The following is a 17,267-nucleotide window of genomic DNA, read 5'->3' on the forward strand; positions in this document are numbered from 1 at the left end:
CAGGAATTTGGTATAGCATTATCATCGATTGAAGTACACCGTACTTTACGTAGTCGTCGGAAGCGACATGGGGAAGATCTTCGAGAATATTTATACGTTTTAATGGAGTTGGGGAAACCGATAGAGCTAGATGACTCAAGCCTAATAGAATATTTCATCGAAGGCATACCGGACTCAAGGTCGAACAAAAGTAACCTATACCAGGGGAAAACTATACAGGATTTGAAGGAGCAGATCAAGGAACGAGAAGATTCGTTACAGCCAGTCACAACCCGTGAATGGGAACCAGGAGAGGGCATCGTCGCCAAACAAGGACTTCCAGAAAGCATTTCCATTTGACAGGAAATATTTTGTCTGCGGGGATTCATCACATCTCGCGAGAAGTTGTCCACGCAATAACACATCGTGTTACAATTGCGGTGAAGAGGGTCATCGTGCAGCTAACTGTAAGGCAGGAAGGAAAACTCCTAAATCGGAACAAAGCAGCGTCAATAATATGACGGATGAAGGAGAAATCGTAAAATCGGAGAAGCGGAGTGGATTGATTTTTAAGGATGTAAGTTTCAACGGAAAATCTGCGTCGGCATTAATCGACACAGGTAGCGACTTATGTATTATACGTTACGATACGTTAAACATACTTAGTCTGGATGTTGACTTAAGTAATTAACAGCGGCAGTTGATGGGTATCGGTACCAGCAAACTTACTACAATAGGTAGCTTTACCACATCCATCCAGGTAGACAACATAAAGTTGGAAGTAAAATTTCACGTAGTGAGGGAGCGAGACATCAAATATGCGCTCGTGATTGGTAACGACGTTCTGAGGCAAGTCGATTTATTCGTTACTGAAGATGGCGCCGAGTTCAGGCAGAAGAAGGTGGAGGAAAAGCCACAGAACAAGGAGGAGTTGAATACTGGAGCAGTAAGGAAAGATCGCAGTGTTGGGTCAGCGAAGCCTAAGAAGTTTGATGTGAAAGTAAACGTGGGCACAAGGATGCATGAAGATGAGGAGCAGTATATGGAAGCCATTAGGAAGTATCGCAAGAAAATCCATGATAGAAGGGCTTTGGAGGTAGCAGACAATGAGAGCGAGGGCGCTGTTGTGGCTAAGGAGCCGAGAGAAAAGATTTCAGAAGCGAGTTCGAAGTTGGTTCATGAGACTGCGGAGATGGGTTCTGATACTAGGGGCAACCCAATTGATGAAGGTAATAACAGGATTGCTGAACTGAGCGAAGAGTTTGGAACCCTGTGTATGGTCGCAGGAATGGAGAAGGTACCTGTGGGCGAAGTCGATCTTTTACACCTCAACAAAGAAGAATGGTAGCGAATTATAAGCCTACAAGCAATTCGAATTCGCCAGTAGAGATGAAGATCTTACTTTCAGATGACACCCCAGTATATGAAAATCCCAGACGGATGTCATACACCGATAGACAGGAAGTGGATGAACAAGTTAAGGAATGGTTGAAGGATGGGATCATTAAACCCAGTAATTCAAATTATGCGTCACCAGTGGTGTTAGTTTGGAAGAAAGATGGAAAGAAACGTTTGTGTTGCGATTATCGGCGATTAAACACAAAGATAGTTCGCGATAACTTCCCGATGCCAAATATCGACGATGTTATCGAAAAGTTACAGGGTGCTAATGTTTTTACGACAATAGATCTTAGGAATGGATTTTTCCATGTCCCAGTGGAGCCTTCCTCAAGGAAGTACACCGCATTCGTTATATACAACGGGCAATACGAATTCCAATACGTGCCTTTTGGTATATCGAATTCGCCGGCAGTTTTTTCAAGGTTTATTTCAGCAGTATTTAGAGATCTTATTCAAGACGATACTGTGGTGGCTTACATGGACGATTTAGTTATTCCCTCCAAGGATTACACTGAAGGCGTACATAGTTTAGAACGAGTTCTACGAAGAGCTGAAGAATATGGTTTGCGGATGAAATGGGACAAATGTCAGTTCCTTATAAGTAAAATAGACTTTCTAGGCTATGTTATATGAAGACGGTTGATGCAAAAACGAAAGCGATTAGGAATTTCCCATTGCCACATGACCAGAAGGCTTTGCAGAGATTCCTGGGATTGACATCATACTTTAGAAGATTTGTCGATGGATATGCTGCAATAGCCAAATCGCTGTCGGATCTACTCAGGAAAGAGGCTAAGTTCGAGTTGCGCGACAAGCAGTTGAAGGCATTTCAGAAGTTGAAGTCAGCATTGATCAGCGCACCAGTCCTAATGTTATACAATTCGAAAGCAGTGACTGAGGTACATACAGACGCTTGTATGTCCGGGTATGGAGCAGTGCTACTTCAGAAGGATTTCGACGAGCGTTCCATCCAGTTCAATACATGAGTCGGAAGACAAAACCAGCGAGGTACTAGCGATTATAGAAGCACTTAAGAAGTGGAGAGTATATTTGTTGGGGATAAGTTTTAAGATAGTAACAGATTGCAATGCATTCGCAATGACGATGCGGAAACGAGATGTGCCATTCAGAGTATCTCGCTGGGCAATGTTCCTACAAGACTATTGCTACGAGATAGAACATAGAAACGGTTAAAAAATGCGACATATAGATGCGTTGAAGCAAGCACAGGAAGAGGACGATTGGGTACGAGATGTGTTGAAAGTTCTGGAGAAGAGCGACTACGAAGACTTTTATATCAAGCATGGAGTACTGTATAAGGATTCAACAAGAGAACTCCTGGTAATTCCATCAGTTATGGAAAACGAAATCATCAACATGGCACATAGGCAAGGACACTTTTCCATCAAGAAAACGGAAGAAGCAGTAGAGAAAACATTTTATATACCAAATTTAAATAGGAAGGCAACAAAGGTTGTAAGAAGTTGCGTAGAGTGTATCGTCAACGATACGAAGTCAGGAAAGAAAGAAGGTTTCCTAAATCCCATTAGCAAAGAGGACAAGCCTTTGGGAACACTACATCTCGATCACGTTGGGCCGCTAGAGTCGACAAAGAAGGCATATAACTACATCCTTGGGATGGTGGACGCATTCTCCAAGTTCGTTTGGCTATATCCAACTAAGAACACTGGAGCTGATGCAGTCGTCGGATGCTTAAAGAAAAGAGCAGCCGCTTTCGGAAATCCAAGACGTGTCATAACAGACAGAGGCGCGGCCTTCACGTCCAATTTGTTTAAACAATACTGCGAGGATGAGGAAATCCAGCATTTATTAATACATAGCTATGGGAGTACCGCGAACAAACGGGCAAGTAGAGCGCATGCACCAGATTATTATCCCGATGATAGCTAAGTTGGGAAACGAGAGTTCTAGAAACGGGTACAAGCACGTGGATCGTGTGCAGCAAATAATCAACAGCACGCCGCCAAGAAGCACCAGACAATCACCTTTTAGAATTATGACTGGACTTGAGATGCGATTGAAAGGAATACCACATTTACTCGAACTGCTGGAGGAATCAGCCATCGAAGAGCTCGATGCAGAACGCGAGGTAATTCGTCAGGAGACACGGCACAATATTGCTAGGATTCAGCAGGAAAATAGGAGAACATTCAACAAAAGGCGAAGAGAAGAGGTCGACTATAATAAAAACGAGCTAGTAGCCATCAAGCGAACGCAGTATGGAGCAGGATTGAAACTTAAAGCAAAATTCTTCGGGCCATATAGAATTGTAAAGAAGATGGCACACGGAAGATATGAAGTCGAGAAGATCGCTGATCATGAAGGACCAAGACGCACGATAACAATTGCTGAATTTATAAAGAAGTGGAACCCATCATTCGGGGCCGAATGAACAGCCAGGATAGCCGAATGTAGGACTGTGTAAACGGACAATAAGACAAACAGAAATGCAACACTGTGTAGAGAACAGATGTGATAGCAGTGAACGGACTGGAATGACAACGAAACAGTAGGTACGAAGACGAATTAAAGACAGACAATTGGACAGACCACGCGAGACCACCGGCAACCACGGACCACACAAGACCATAACAGATCACAATTATTTCTTTGCGGTCATATTAGCAACCTAATAAAGTTCATTGTATTCATTTTATATCGGTGTTTTAAGTAACGATTTAATCGGCCATCCTACATATATATAATATAAAGGATGTTATTTTAATATATGCTTCTGTTTTTTGTTTTTGGCTTATGATTGTATAAGTATAAGGGGTATTGCTGGAAATTTCTGCAAGCAAATACTTGAATATTTTATTGTTTTTGGGATAGGTTTTGTATTATAACACAACGGTAAGCATTTACCGGCAATCGATAATCCCCTATATACAGTACCAAACTGCTTTGTTAGCGGGTTTACGGTTTTTACCGGAAAATAAACCGAATACCGAAAACTGTTTAGTAACGGTTTTTTTTTCGACCGGAATCTTGGTCAGAACCGCAAATTTAATTTTGTGATTTTGTACCGCACATACATATATGTATATAGAATGTAAATATTGAAAAGAAACGATATATAGTACTCACTTTGATTTCCGCCAGGGGCTTTTGGGGATGATAATTGTATGAGTGTATGTCTGAAATTACGTGTGCCTGTGCTTGTGTTTGTGCCTGTTTTCCTTCTCCGCAGTCCTTTAGCTGGTGTTGTGTTTTCCTAGTTCCTCTTATTGTCTCAATTGGGTTTTGGTTTTTTTGTTACATGTCCCAGCACTTCACTGCACTAATTATGCCTTTATTGCATATGTGCTTCAATTTGCGTACCACGATTTTGTCACCGATATAAACCTTTTTTTTCTTGTTTTTTTCGGCCACTTCACTGGCACTATTCACACTTACATATGTATGTACATATTTGTATATTGTATGAGTATATTATTCTTCGCACTTTCTGTCACCTCACTTTTATGTTTTGTTTGTAACTGCACTTTTTCATATGTTACATATGTGTATGAAATTTTATATATATATGTATATGTGTGTTTTTTTTTGTTTTCCTTTCCGGTACGGCTCGAAGGACCATGTAAAAAGGTTCGATATGTTTAATATCTATAAAATTACCGGAAGCCACCTATTTTGCGAATTCGAGCGAAAGTATAAAGTTTAAGTGTGATGCGTGTATGCGCACGGATAGAGAACAAAAGTGGGCCGGGCGCCGTCCGTCTGTCCCTTTTGTTAACTATGTCTGGTGTCCTCATCCTTTTAGAAAATGCCCTGGGGTTAAGGCTGTGAAGCCGGAGGGATCTTGCGAGAGTGGTGAGATAGGTCTAGAGTTTAGTACGGCTTCGATACGAACGAGTAATGTAGTAAACTACTCATAATTGAATTTATGGTTACCAGCCGTTTTCTTTAAATGGGACTTAAAGCTCTTTACTGCTGATTCCCAGAGTCCGCCCATGTGTGGAGAACATGGGGGTATGAATTGCCACTCGATCTCTTGGGGTGCATATTTTTGACAATTTCGGGGGATACTTCTTTCATGAATTGTAAAAACTCCTTTTCCGTGGCTCTTTGAGCTCCGAAAAAGTTTTTTCCATTGTCGCTCATAATTTTTAAAGGAAATCCGGGTCGTCCGACAAAGCGGGGAAATGCTGCAAGAAAAGCCGCAGTAGTCAGATCCGAACATAGCTCGAGGTGTACTGCCTTTGTGGTAAAACATACAAAGACAGCCACATACCCTTTTCTAAATGAGGAAGACCTTAACATTGAGGCCTTTATCTGAAGTGAAGTGAACTGAAGTGAACTCCTCTTCTGGAGTGATATGAAAATTTTCTATTTTCCGACTTTCCGGAGGTATGATATTCCAAGCAGGAGATTTTGGCCAGATGATGATGACGGAAGATGGAGTCATGTGTAGAAGTTCACGCAAGTGAGGAAAGTTCTCTGATCGCCATTCACTTGGGAGTGGCCAGAAACGATTCTTTTACACATGGCTCAAGAAGCTCACTACTTCCGGTCTTTGACCAAGTATCCTCTGGGTAGCCTAAGAACATCCGTTCGAAGGCGAGATAAAGTGAGAAGGCGAAACATCCCCTACATAGGGTTGTGCGCTGGGTTTGGGACCCGCCACGTAAAAAACACCTCCAGTGAATAGCTATAACCAGCCTCGGATGAGAGACCCCCCTTTTGATGACCACCATGGCAAACGAAATAAGGACTACGATATAAGGGCATGCACCTGGAATGTCCGGACCCTTAATTGGGAAGGTGCCGCTGCCCAGCTGGTTGATGTCCTCGCGAAAATAAAGGCTGACATCACCGCCGTCTAAGAAATGCGATGGACGGGACAAGGACTGAGACGAGTAGGTCCTTGTGATATTTACTACAGTGGCCATATAAAGGAGCGCAAGTTTGGTCTTGGATTCGTGGTGGGAGAGAGACTCCGTCGCCAAGTACTATCATTCACTCCGGTGAATGAACATCTAGCCACAATCCGCATCAAAGCGAGGTTCTTCAAAATATCGCTGATTTGCGCCCACGTCCCGACGGAAGAGAAGGACGATGTGACCCTTATGAGAGCTGCCCCCGCCACGATTTCAAAATCGTGCTTGGCGACTTTAATGCCAGGGTGGGCAAAGAAGGTATATTTGGCACTACAGTCGGTAAATTCTGCCTCCACGACGAAACATCCCCAAATGGGTTGAGGCTAATCGACTTTGCAGGGGCCCGAAATATGGTTATCTGTGGTACTAGATTCCAGCACAAGAAGATACATCTACCAGGCTGTCTCCGGATCGAAAAGTCACCAACCAAATCGATCATGTTGTGGTAGACGGAAGACACGTCTCCAGTATTCTAGACGTGCGTACGCTCCGAGGTCCTAATAACGACTCGGACCACTATCTTGTTGCAGCCAAGATTCGCACCCGCCTCTGTGCAGCAAAAAACGCACGTCAACAAACACAAGGAAGGCTCGACGTCGAGAAGCTGTAATCACAACAGACTGCCGAACGATTTGCTACTCGGCTTGCACTCCTGCTCTCTGAGAGCACCCGTCAACAACTACGTATAAGGGAACCGTGGGACGGCTTTTCAAACTCCCTACGTACAGCTGCAACTGAAACCATTGGTTTTCGGAAAATGCAAAAGAACAACTGGTACGACGAGGAGTGCCGAGTTGCAGCGGAGAGAAAGCGGGATGGGATAGATACCGAGGGTTGAAGAGGGAAGCGAGACACATTTGCAGACAGAAAAAGATAGAGACCGAAATGCGTGAGTACGAAAAGCTTGATAAGCTGGCCGATAGGGGTAATGCTCGAAAATTCTACGAAAAGATGCGGCGACTGACAGAAGGTTTCAAAACCAGAGCATACTCTTGTAGAACCCCCAAAGGTGATCTAGTCACCGATGCGCAGAGCATACTTAAATTATAGAGGGAACGGCTCTCCAGCCTGCGGAATGGCAGTGAACGCACAACGCCAGGAGAAGGCGAACCCCATTCCCTAATCGATGACGATGGAGCAGACGTTCCATTGCCCGACCATGAGGAAGTTCGAAAAGCAATTACCCGCCTGAAGAACAACAAAGCGGCGGGGGCCAATGGATTGCCGGCCGAGCTATTCAAACACGGCGCCGAAGAACTGATAAGGGGCATCAGCTTCTTTGTAAAATATGGTCGGACGAAAGCATGCCCAACGATTGGAATTTAAGTGTACTATGCCCAATCCATAAAAAAGGTGACCCCACAATCTGCGCCAACTACCGTGGGATTAGCCTCCTCATCATCGCATATAAGGTTCTATCGAGCGTATTGTGTGAAAGATTAAAGCCCACCGTCAACAAACTGATTGGACCCTATCAGTGTGGCTTTAGACCACCCCTTCGTCGATTTCAAAGCTGCTTTCGACAGCACGAAAAGGAGCTGTCTTTATGCCGCGATGTCTGAATTTGGTATCCCCGCAAAACTAATACGGCTGTGTAAACTGACGTTGAGTAGCACCAAAAGCTCCGTCAGGATAGCGAAGGACCTCTCCGAGCCGTTCGATACCAAACGAGGTTTCGGACAAGGCGACTCCCTATCGTGCGACTTCTTCAACCTGCTTCTGGGGAAAATAGTTCGAGCTGCAGAACTAAATAGAGAAGGTACCATCTTTTATAAGAGTGTACAGCTGCTGGCGTATGCCGATGATATTGATATAATCAGCCTGAACACCCGCGCCGTTAGTTCTGTTTTCTCCAGACTAGACAACGAAGCAAAACAAATGGGTCTGGCAGTGAACGAGGGCAAGACGAAATATCTCCTGCCATCAAACAAACAGTCATCGCACTCGCGACTTGGCTCTCACGTCACTGTTGACAGTCATAACTTTGAAGTTGTAGATAATTTCGTGTACTTAGGAACCAGCATTAACACCACCAACAATGTCAGTCTGGAAATCCAAAACAGGATTGCTCTTGCCAACAGGTGTTACTTCGGACTGAGTAGGCAATTGAAAAGTAAAGTCCTCTCTCGACGAACAAAAGCTAAACTCTATAAGTCGCTCATAATTCCCGTCCTGCTATATGGTGCAGAGGCTTGGTCGATGACAACAACTGATGAGTCGACGTTGCGAGTTTTCGAGAGAAAAGTTCTGCGAAAGATTTATGGTCCTTTGCGCGTTGGCCACGGCGAATATCGCATTCGATGGAACGATGAGCTGTATGACATATATGACGACATTGACATAGTTCAGCGAATTAAAAGACAGGGGCTATGCTGGCTAGGTCATGTTGTCCGAATGGACCAAAACACTCCAGCTCTGAAAGTGTTCCACGCTGTACCCGCCGGGGGAAGCAGAGGAAGAGGAAGGCTTCCCTCCGTTGGGAGGACCATGTGGAGAAAGACCTTCGCTTGGAATATCCAATTGGCGCCACGTAGCGAAAAGAAGAAACGACTGGCGCGCTGTTGTTAACTCGGCTATAATCGCGTAAGCGGTGTCTACGCCAATTAAGAAGAAGAAGAAGATTTTGGCCAGAATTCTTGTGATTTTGTTAGCCATGTAGGACTGTTCCACCAGAGTGTAGTGCGGGTGAGGTGAAGTGGTTTGCAACCTCTTGTCTCAAGATCCGCTGGGTTATCTGCACTTGCAACATGTTGCCATTTTGCTGAGCCAACTAAGTCTAAGATTTGAGATATGCGATTCGATACATATGTCTTCTAAGTATAGGGTGGTTTTTCCAACCATGCTAGAACTATTTCTGAGTCTGACCAGAGATACATTTTGCAGCACAGCAGTGAACATGTCCCGGAAGGACGGCCATTGGTCATAACATTCATTAAAAACTTCAGTATCACAAGCTGGTACTTTTAGATACATGCCTTTATCTAGGTCTTCTTTTTGTGTTGTAACTACTCTGGGAGGGGGAGTAGTGGCTCTACTTGGCCTTACTAAACTTATTTGTTCAGTTATCATTCTCTTTGTTAACTCGTACTGATCACGGCAGTTATCACACTTGGCAGTTACCGAAGCTTTTGTTTTTTCTGGGAGTTCCGCGCCGTCAGTATCTAGTACTGTATCGTACGCTGCCAGAAGGCGTGCCCATAGATTGTTAACACTTTATAATTTTATATTTAAAACTGATTCCGTGCTGTCAGTAATAGGGAAAGCTTGAAACCGAGTTCAATATCTTATAAAGCTATCACTTTCAGTGATAAATTTCGATATTATACGATCTTTTGATCTCGTTTGCTTTGTACCGTGCTTAGAGCGTGTAGCTTCTGCAGGTGTGCTTTGTTTATCGTCGTCAGCCATTTTTGGAATTGTAAGAAATTGACCTGATTTAGATTCTTTTGAATCTGTGCTCATTTAGAATAAATAAAAATTTAGAATAAAAATTTGATGAGATATATCTGATAAATGCCGAAAACCGAAACTCTTTTAAGTAAATAAAAGCTGATATTCCCGCAAATTTACTAAAATACGCGTTAATCGTTTTTGTTAACCGCACTATTGTCTTTAGTTGCGATTTTATATATTTTCTATTACGGATTTATCTGTATGGCCTTGTGTATAAGTTCTCGTAAAGGCGGTATACGAAGTCACATATATACATATGTGCACGCTATGTGCGTATTTATGTGCATATGATATGCTAAACAAGTTGGTATACAATCCCGCTTGTTTTTGTAATACAAAGAACAAGAAGGTATTGTTGAATAATATTTGGCTTAGAGTATGTACATATATAAGTATATACTAATATATTGATCGTTAATAAAATTTTATAATTTATTTATTTATTTTTTTTGTTCAATACAAATTCCGCACCGCTTATTGTATGTAATTAATGCTATTATCGCGGCTTCGCATAATTTAAGATTTACTAAATCAGGGTATGTACATACATATATTATTATTAGGCTTGTATTACCGCGTAGGCAAAAAGAATACCGAATATACATATGTATACAGTATGTATATGTTATACATATGTATGTATGTATTTATATTTGCGTGATCAGAATAGAGCGAGAAAACAAAATGTAAGTTAACACAATATTTTATGAACTACTACATAAATTCCATTCCCACATTATATGCTAGAAACGTACAAACCGTTTGCATACTTTGGAGTCCTATTACATCCAAAAGTGCAACTGCGCTAAACGCACATCCGCTAAATTCTTAAGTGAGCGAAACACGCGCAACCATGTCTTCTCCCCCAAAACCAAATAGCTGCAGGTGAGCGCTACACGCGCAAACCCTTTTAGCTGACCAAGCATCTTTGGTCACGTAGGCCGGCTCAAGCATAGGTTAGATTATAAACTTTAAAGTTAAGTGTAGTCAGTCTTTTTAAGTTACTACACACGACAGGCACATAGTGCCGACCTAATAAAATTAATTAATAAATAAACCTCCGTCTCGTTAATTGGCGCCCGAGCAGGGACCGTGAAGAAAAAAATAATAATATTTTTTATATTCGCGGACGAAACTCGGCCCCTTAGTACCTTTCGGAAAAGGGACGGGCAGTATCAACCCAGCCGAACGAAAAGCATAAGCTAAATACAAATGCATCGAACGGAAAGTGCGTGACGGGGAAATTTAGAATAAATTAAACAAGTGTAAAATAATACAACTATAAGAGGAAAGATTTAAATTAATTCATCAAATACAACCAATATAACAAATACAACAAATACAACTACTAGAGGAAAGATTTAAGTTAATTCATCAAATACAACCCTACGGACTAATCACTTGAATCCTGAAGATAATGAAAAACTAAAGCAACTTATAAGTTCATGTCCAACCCTATTCGCCGAACCCGACAAGAAATTGACTTTCGTCACTAATGTCAAAGCAGAAATTAGAACAAGAAATGAAAAGCCCATTTACTCAAAAACTTACCCATATCCTATGCCTCTGAAAAAGGAGATTGACCAACAAATTGCTGAATTGTTGAATGATGGCACCATTCGTCCATCGAAATCCCCATACAATTCCCATGTATGGGTAGGACCAAAGAAACAGGATGCTTCGGGACAGAGAAAATATCGGATGGTAATTGATTATCGTAAGTTAAACGAAGAAACTATCCCAGATAAATATCCCATTCCGGATATTACCACCATTCTGTCCAACCTAGGGAAAAATAAATTTTTTTCCACCATTGACCTCAAAAGTGGTTTCCACCAGATTGCACTAAATGAGGCTGACAATGAGAAGACTGCCTTCTCGGTTACAAATGGAAAATTTGAGTTTACACGACTTCCATTTGGCCTAAGGAACGCACCTGCTATTTTTCAGCGCACTTTAGATGACGTCCTTAGAGAACATATTGGCATTCGCTGTTACATCTACATAGACGATATTATAATCTTTAGTAAAACTAAAAAATAGCATTTCGATAATCTGAAGATTATTTTCAATACGTTGGAGGAAGCTCGATTAAAAGTTCAATACGACAAATGTGAATTCATTAAAGAAGAAATAAAGTTTCTAGGTATCATTGTCGATCAAAATGGTATTCGCACCACACCAAAAAAAGTGGAGGCAATAACAAATTTCCCGCTTTCCAGGAACGTTCATGACTTACGCTCCTTTTTGGGAATGACTGGACATTATCGCAAGTTCATAAGAGCCTATGCTCAAATCGCAAAACCACTCACTGAAATATTGAGAGGGGAACTGGGAAGAATTTCCAAACATCAGTCTAAAAAGACCAAACTGAATTTGACAACTGAACAGATGGAAGCTGTCAACCAACTAAAAATGTGCCTCACATCCGAAGATGTTATACTCCATTATCCCAATTTTGAGAAAGCATTCGAGCTTACCACTGACGCCTCCGATTACGCTTTGGGAGCAGTAATCTCACAAGAAGGTAGACCAATATGCTTCCTTTGAAGAACGCTAAGCAGAGCGGAGGAGAACTTTGCAACAAACGAGAAAGAAATGCTAGCGATAATTTGGGCTTTACAGTCCCTTAGATGCTTCCTTTACGGATCAAAAAAAGTCAAAATATACTCCGATCACCAACCCTTAACTTTCGCTATAAGCAATAAAAACACAAACACCAAAATGAAGAGATGGAAAGCTCAGCTAGAGGAATACAACCATGAACTAATTTACAAACCCGGCTGTTCAAATGTAGTTGCAGATTTCCTTTCACGACCACCAATTTCAAACGTTAACTCACTTACAGTTCATAGTAATGATAGTTCACCGGAAAATCTGATATACTCAGTAGAAACCCCAGTAAATGTCTTTAAAAACCAACTTTTTATCTCTGAAGGACCGGAATCTTCATATAAATTCCAAATAATTTTTCCAATGTACCATAGACTATCACAGAAAAAAGCCTTTCCGAGGAGTCACTGAATTCACTTTAAAAAAAACATCTAAGTCCTTCAATAATAAATGGCATTAAAACAACAGAAACGATTATGCTAAAAATTCAAGCCATTTACCCTCTACATTTCGCTAATTACGAAATACGACTCACACAACTAGCTGTCGAAGATATTCCAAATACGGACGATCAAGACAGAATTATTATCGAAGAACATAACCGTGCCCATAGAAACGAAAAAGAAAATAAACTACAGATTTTGGAAAAATATTATTTTCCCGCGATGGCGAAGAAAATTAGGAAAATAATAAAGTTGTGCAGAATATGTAAAGAGAACAAATATGACCGACATCCAAACAATCCAAAACTCGGCGCTACACCTCTACCAGAGTACGCAGGACATGCCATTCATATAGGCATTTTTTCGACAGGCAAGCATAAAGTACTTACTTCTATTGACAAATTTTCAAAATTAGCTGTAATAAAAAATATAGACGGGAAAAGTATCGAAAACATAAAAAAACCATTAAGAGACATAATATTTTACTTCGGAGTACCCAAATGCATGGTTTTTGACAACGAAAAGACATTTAGTTCACAACCAATAAAATTCATGCTAGAAAATGAATTTAACATACAAATTTTCTCTGCACCACCATACAAAAGCGAAGTGAACGGACAAATAGAAAGATTCCACTCGACATTATCCGAATAATGAGATGCCTTAGACAAGAATACCCAGACAAAAACTTTGAGGACCTTTTGCAATGGTCTGTAAACGAATACAATCATACTATCCACTCCGTTACAGGAAAAAAACCAGTTGACATATTTTTTGGCAGACCCTGTCCATCCAATCGCGAAAATCGGGAAGAGACTAGAACAAAAACTCTCGAAAAACTTGAAAAAGCACAAGAACGGGACCTACAATACCATAATAGAAATAAGAAGGACACTATAGACTACAGGCCAGGACAGAAAGTTTTCGTTAGACAAAATAAAAGACTAGGTACCAAACCTTCCAAACGATACAAAGAAGAAATTGTAAAAGAAAATAGGAACTCCACAATATTAACAGAATCAGGGAAAATAGTTCACAAGGACCGCATACGAAACTAACTCAGAACATTTTTATTATTTTTAGATCTCTCTTTTTCCTGAACTTTATTTTAAGCGATGGTTCGGTTGAGGTGTTAGATTACACTCAGCCAGAAATCGTTATGATGGAGGAAGGAATTGGCAAAATTCAAACAGGAACCTACCGGATTATCCACATGACAAACATAACAGAATACTCTACAATATTACGGGAACTGAACAGAAACTTCATACGAAACATTCCAGCTAACAACCCTCTTTACCCATTTATAACAGACGAAACCAGTAACATCAACATAACAATTAATAACATTTTACCTAAATACAAAAATAAAAGATCACTAGACTACATAGGATCAGCCTGGAAATGGATAGCTGGCAACCCGGACCATGACGATTTAGTAGCCATCAACAGCAAATTTAAAGAAGTAATCGAGAATAACAACCAACAATTAAAAATCAACAAAAACATTTTAGAAAGAATAAACAATATAACAGAAATTAGCAACTCAATAATAAAGTCTCTAGGATCCTAATACTTAAATATAAATTTAAAATTGACATAATCAAAGATGAGTTAGAAAATATTAAAAGAGCAATTCATTTAACTAAAGCGAACATTATTAACTCAGTTATTATTAACAATCAAGAAGCTCATAGAATAAATAAAATTTTTATCGAAGAGAATCTGCAATTTGGTTCGTTAGAAGAATCTCTGAATTTTGCAGATGTTCAAATTGCTGTAAAATAAAACTTACTAATTACATGATAAAAATACCGAAAACCGGTAAAGAAATTTGCAAATCTATTATAATTAAGCCTTTAAGTAAAAACGAAACTATTTTAAAGATAAATTTTGAAAAAATACTGAAATTTAATGAAGAATATTATGGTATAGAAAAAGATTGTAAAATAATAAACGAAATAAAAAATTGCAAACAAACCCAAATTGTTAATTTGGAAAACGAAAATTGTATAAAAAATTTAATAAGGAATAAACCATATAAGTGCACTGTAACAAATACGGAACATGTTAAAAATATTGTAGAAATAAATAATGGATTAATACTTTTAAATAATTTCGAAGGAAATATTACTACAAATAATAATACTAGAAAATTAAGAGGATCATATATGATAAGAATCTTTAATGAAACTATAAGAATAAATAACATGAATTTTACAACTTTAGAACAACATAACTTGAGACCACTGCCTGCTTTAATCCAACATTCAAACTCAAATTCAGAGTTCGAGGAAGTTCTATCCTTAAAACTTATGAAAGAGCTTAATATAAAAAACATTAAAAAAATAAGTTCTCTGAATCTTTTAGTTAAATCCAGTTTATTCACTCATTTTGGGCTATGTATTAGCCCTAGTACTTACCATAATTGTAATTTTCAGATGCAAAAAGCGCGTAAAGCCTGAAATAATTATTAGCAAACCGGAATCATTTCAAATGCCAGTAATTAAAAGGACGTAGCATAGAAGTCTTAACGACATCCCATTTTTTTAATTAATCAAGCGGGGACGCTTGATATTTCGGAGGGAGGAGTTAACACAATATTTTATGAACTACTACATAAATTCCATTCCCACATTATATGCTAGAAACATACAAACCGTTTGCATACTTTGGAGTCCTATTACAACCAAAAGTGCAACTGCGCTAAACGCGCATCCGCTAAATTCTTAAGTGAGCGAAACACGCGCAACCATGACTTCTACCCCAAAACCAAATAGCTGACCAAGCATCTTTGGTCACGTAGGCCGGCTCAAGCATAGGTTAGATTATAAACTTTAAAGTTAAGTGTAGTCAGTCTTTTTAAGTTACTAGACTCGACAGGCACATAGTGCCGCTAAAAAAACATAAATAATTTTAAGATAATAAAATAGGCACATAGTGCCGACCTAATAAAATTAATTAATAAATAAACCTCCGTCTCGTTAATTTGTACAATGTGCAGGTCATTAGCCTCTGCGCTTGCGGATTAGAAAGTACATAGTACATATGTACATATATGCTTCAACATATTAATATTAAATTGAATGTTTGTTGCAGTTATGTATTTAAAAGTATGATTTGGGTAAATGTATATGTAAATATCGTCACCTAAAATGCAAAAGGCCGTAAATAACAAAAAATTCAAAATTGACTTTTTGATTGATTATGAAGTACTTAACCGAAACACGTGTACACAGCAAATTTTACATGCATACGTCCAAAAATAACGACTTTATAGGCGAGAATCAGAAGGCCGCAACTACAACTTCAACAATTTCATAAACCAAAAAGCCGTAACTACCCTTTTTTCATTCTCTTTGATTCAATTTCAATGTGACACATTGTGTTATCCGTAATTACAGTTGTTTTCATTATCTTTCATTCCTTTTCAAATTGAGTTATTGTGTTGCTGCCTTTATTCCCGGAATAAAACAAAATTAATAAAATGAGTACTAATTGTGAAAATGGTTGTAATGAAAAACTCAAAAAATAATAATAAAAGGTCTGGAAATATAATAAATATCGAAAGCCATTATTAGTGAAAAAGCTCCAAGAGAACTTAAAGCTGGATGTACTTCAAAATTCTGTGAGAAAAGTGCTGTACGGAATTGTTCTACATTTTCCGAAGAAAATCGTAAGGAAATATTTAATGGGTTCTGGAAAATGTCATGGGATCAAAAAAAATGTATGTCGTTAATCTTCTTGAACGCGCAAACATAAAGCGAATTGGTGTTGAGAACTCTAGAAGATCAATTACAAAACGTTACTATTTAAAACATCATTCTAAACATGTTCAAGTGTGCTTTCATATGTTTTTATCTACGCTTAGATTAAATGCGAAAATGGTGAGGAATTGGGTAAATTTCAATGACTCTCATGGCACCAATATTTCGCCAGAAGAACAAAACAAAATAACATCAGAACGTAAAGCATTTACTAATGAAGGAATTTTATTTCAAAAAAAAATTTATAACGTTATTTCACATGAATCTGACAATTTTGTCTGGGACGAAACAGATGGTACCCTTGTTGCTTCTACCTTTGCTACATGTACATATAATAAAATACATAAAAAATTAAAAAGTCACCAAATATTCATCACATAATTATATATTCCGATGGTTGTTTCTACCAGAACCGAAATGTAATTCTCTCTAAAGCAATATTATCTTTATGTGTTCAAGAAAACATAACGGTAGAACATAAATATTTAATAGTGGGACGTACACAAATGGAGTGTGATTCGACCCACTCCCTCATTCAAAGAAAAATCAACAAGAGACAAATAAATTTACCGTCTGCGCTGTCTGGCTTGATTAGAGGGTCTCGAAAGAACCCATTTCCTCTAAAAGTGCACCATGTTGATTACAAGTATTTCCTTCATTACGAAAGTATTCCTAAGCGCTACGTATCTATTCGACCAGGTAAAATTTAA

General features: G+C 39.3%; 1 protein-coding gene across 7 annotated transcripts in view; it reads left to right on the forward strand.

Moving 5' to 3' along the window:
* The window catches only part of LOC126764847 (uncharacterized), a 117,491-nt gene that overhangs the window by 75,594 nt on the left and 24,630 nt on the right, over positions 1-17,267 (forward strand). For 2 of the 7 annotated variants that reach the window (XM_050482452.1, XM_050482458.1), the window contains one exon: positions 13,874-15,763. The exons of the other annotated variants lie outside the window; for them this stretch is intronic. In XM_050482452.1, coding sequence (XP_050338409.1) covers positions 13,874-13,890 — 17 coding nt within the window. In that variant the 3' untranslated portion in view covers positions 13,891-15,763. Of the gene's footprint in view, positions 1-13,873; positions 15,764-17,267 lie in introns of those variants that run through there. 7 annotated transcript variants of the gene reach the window in all.

Source organism: Bactrocera neohumeralis, unplaced genomic scaffold (assembly GCF_024586455.1).
Source record: "Bactrocera neohumeralis isolate Rockhampton unplaced genomic scaffold, APGP_CSIRO_Bneo_wtdbg2-racon-allhic-juicebox.fasta_v2 cluster10, whole genome shotgun sequence".
Lineage (NCBI taxonomy): Eukaryota > Metazoa > Arthropoda > Insecta > Diptera > Tephritidae > Bactrocera > Bactrocera neohumeralis.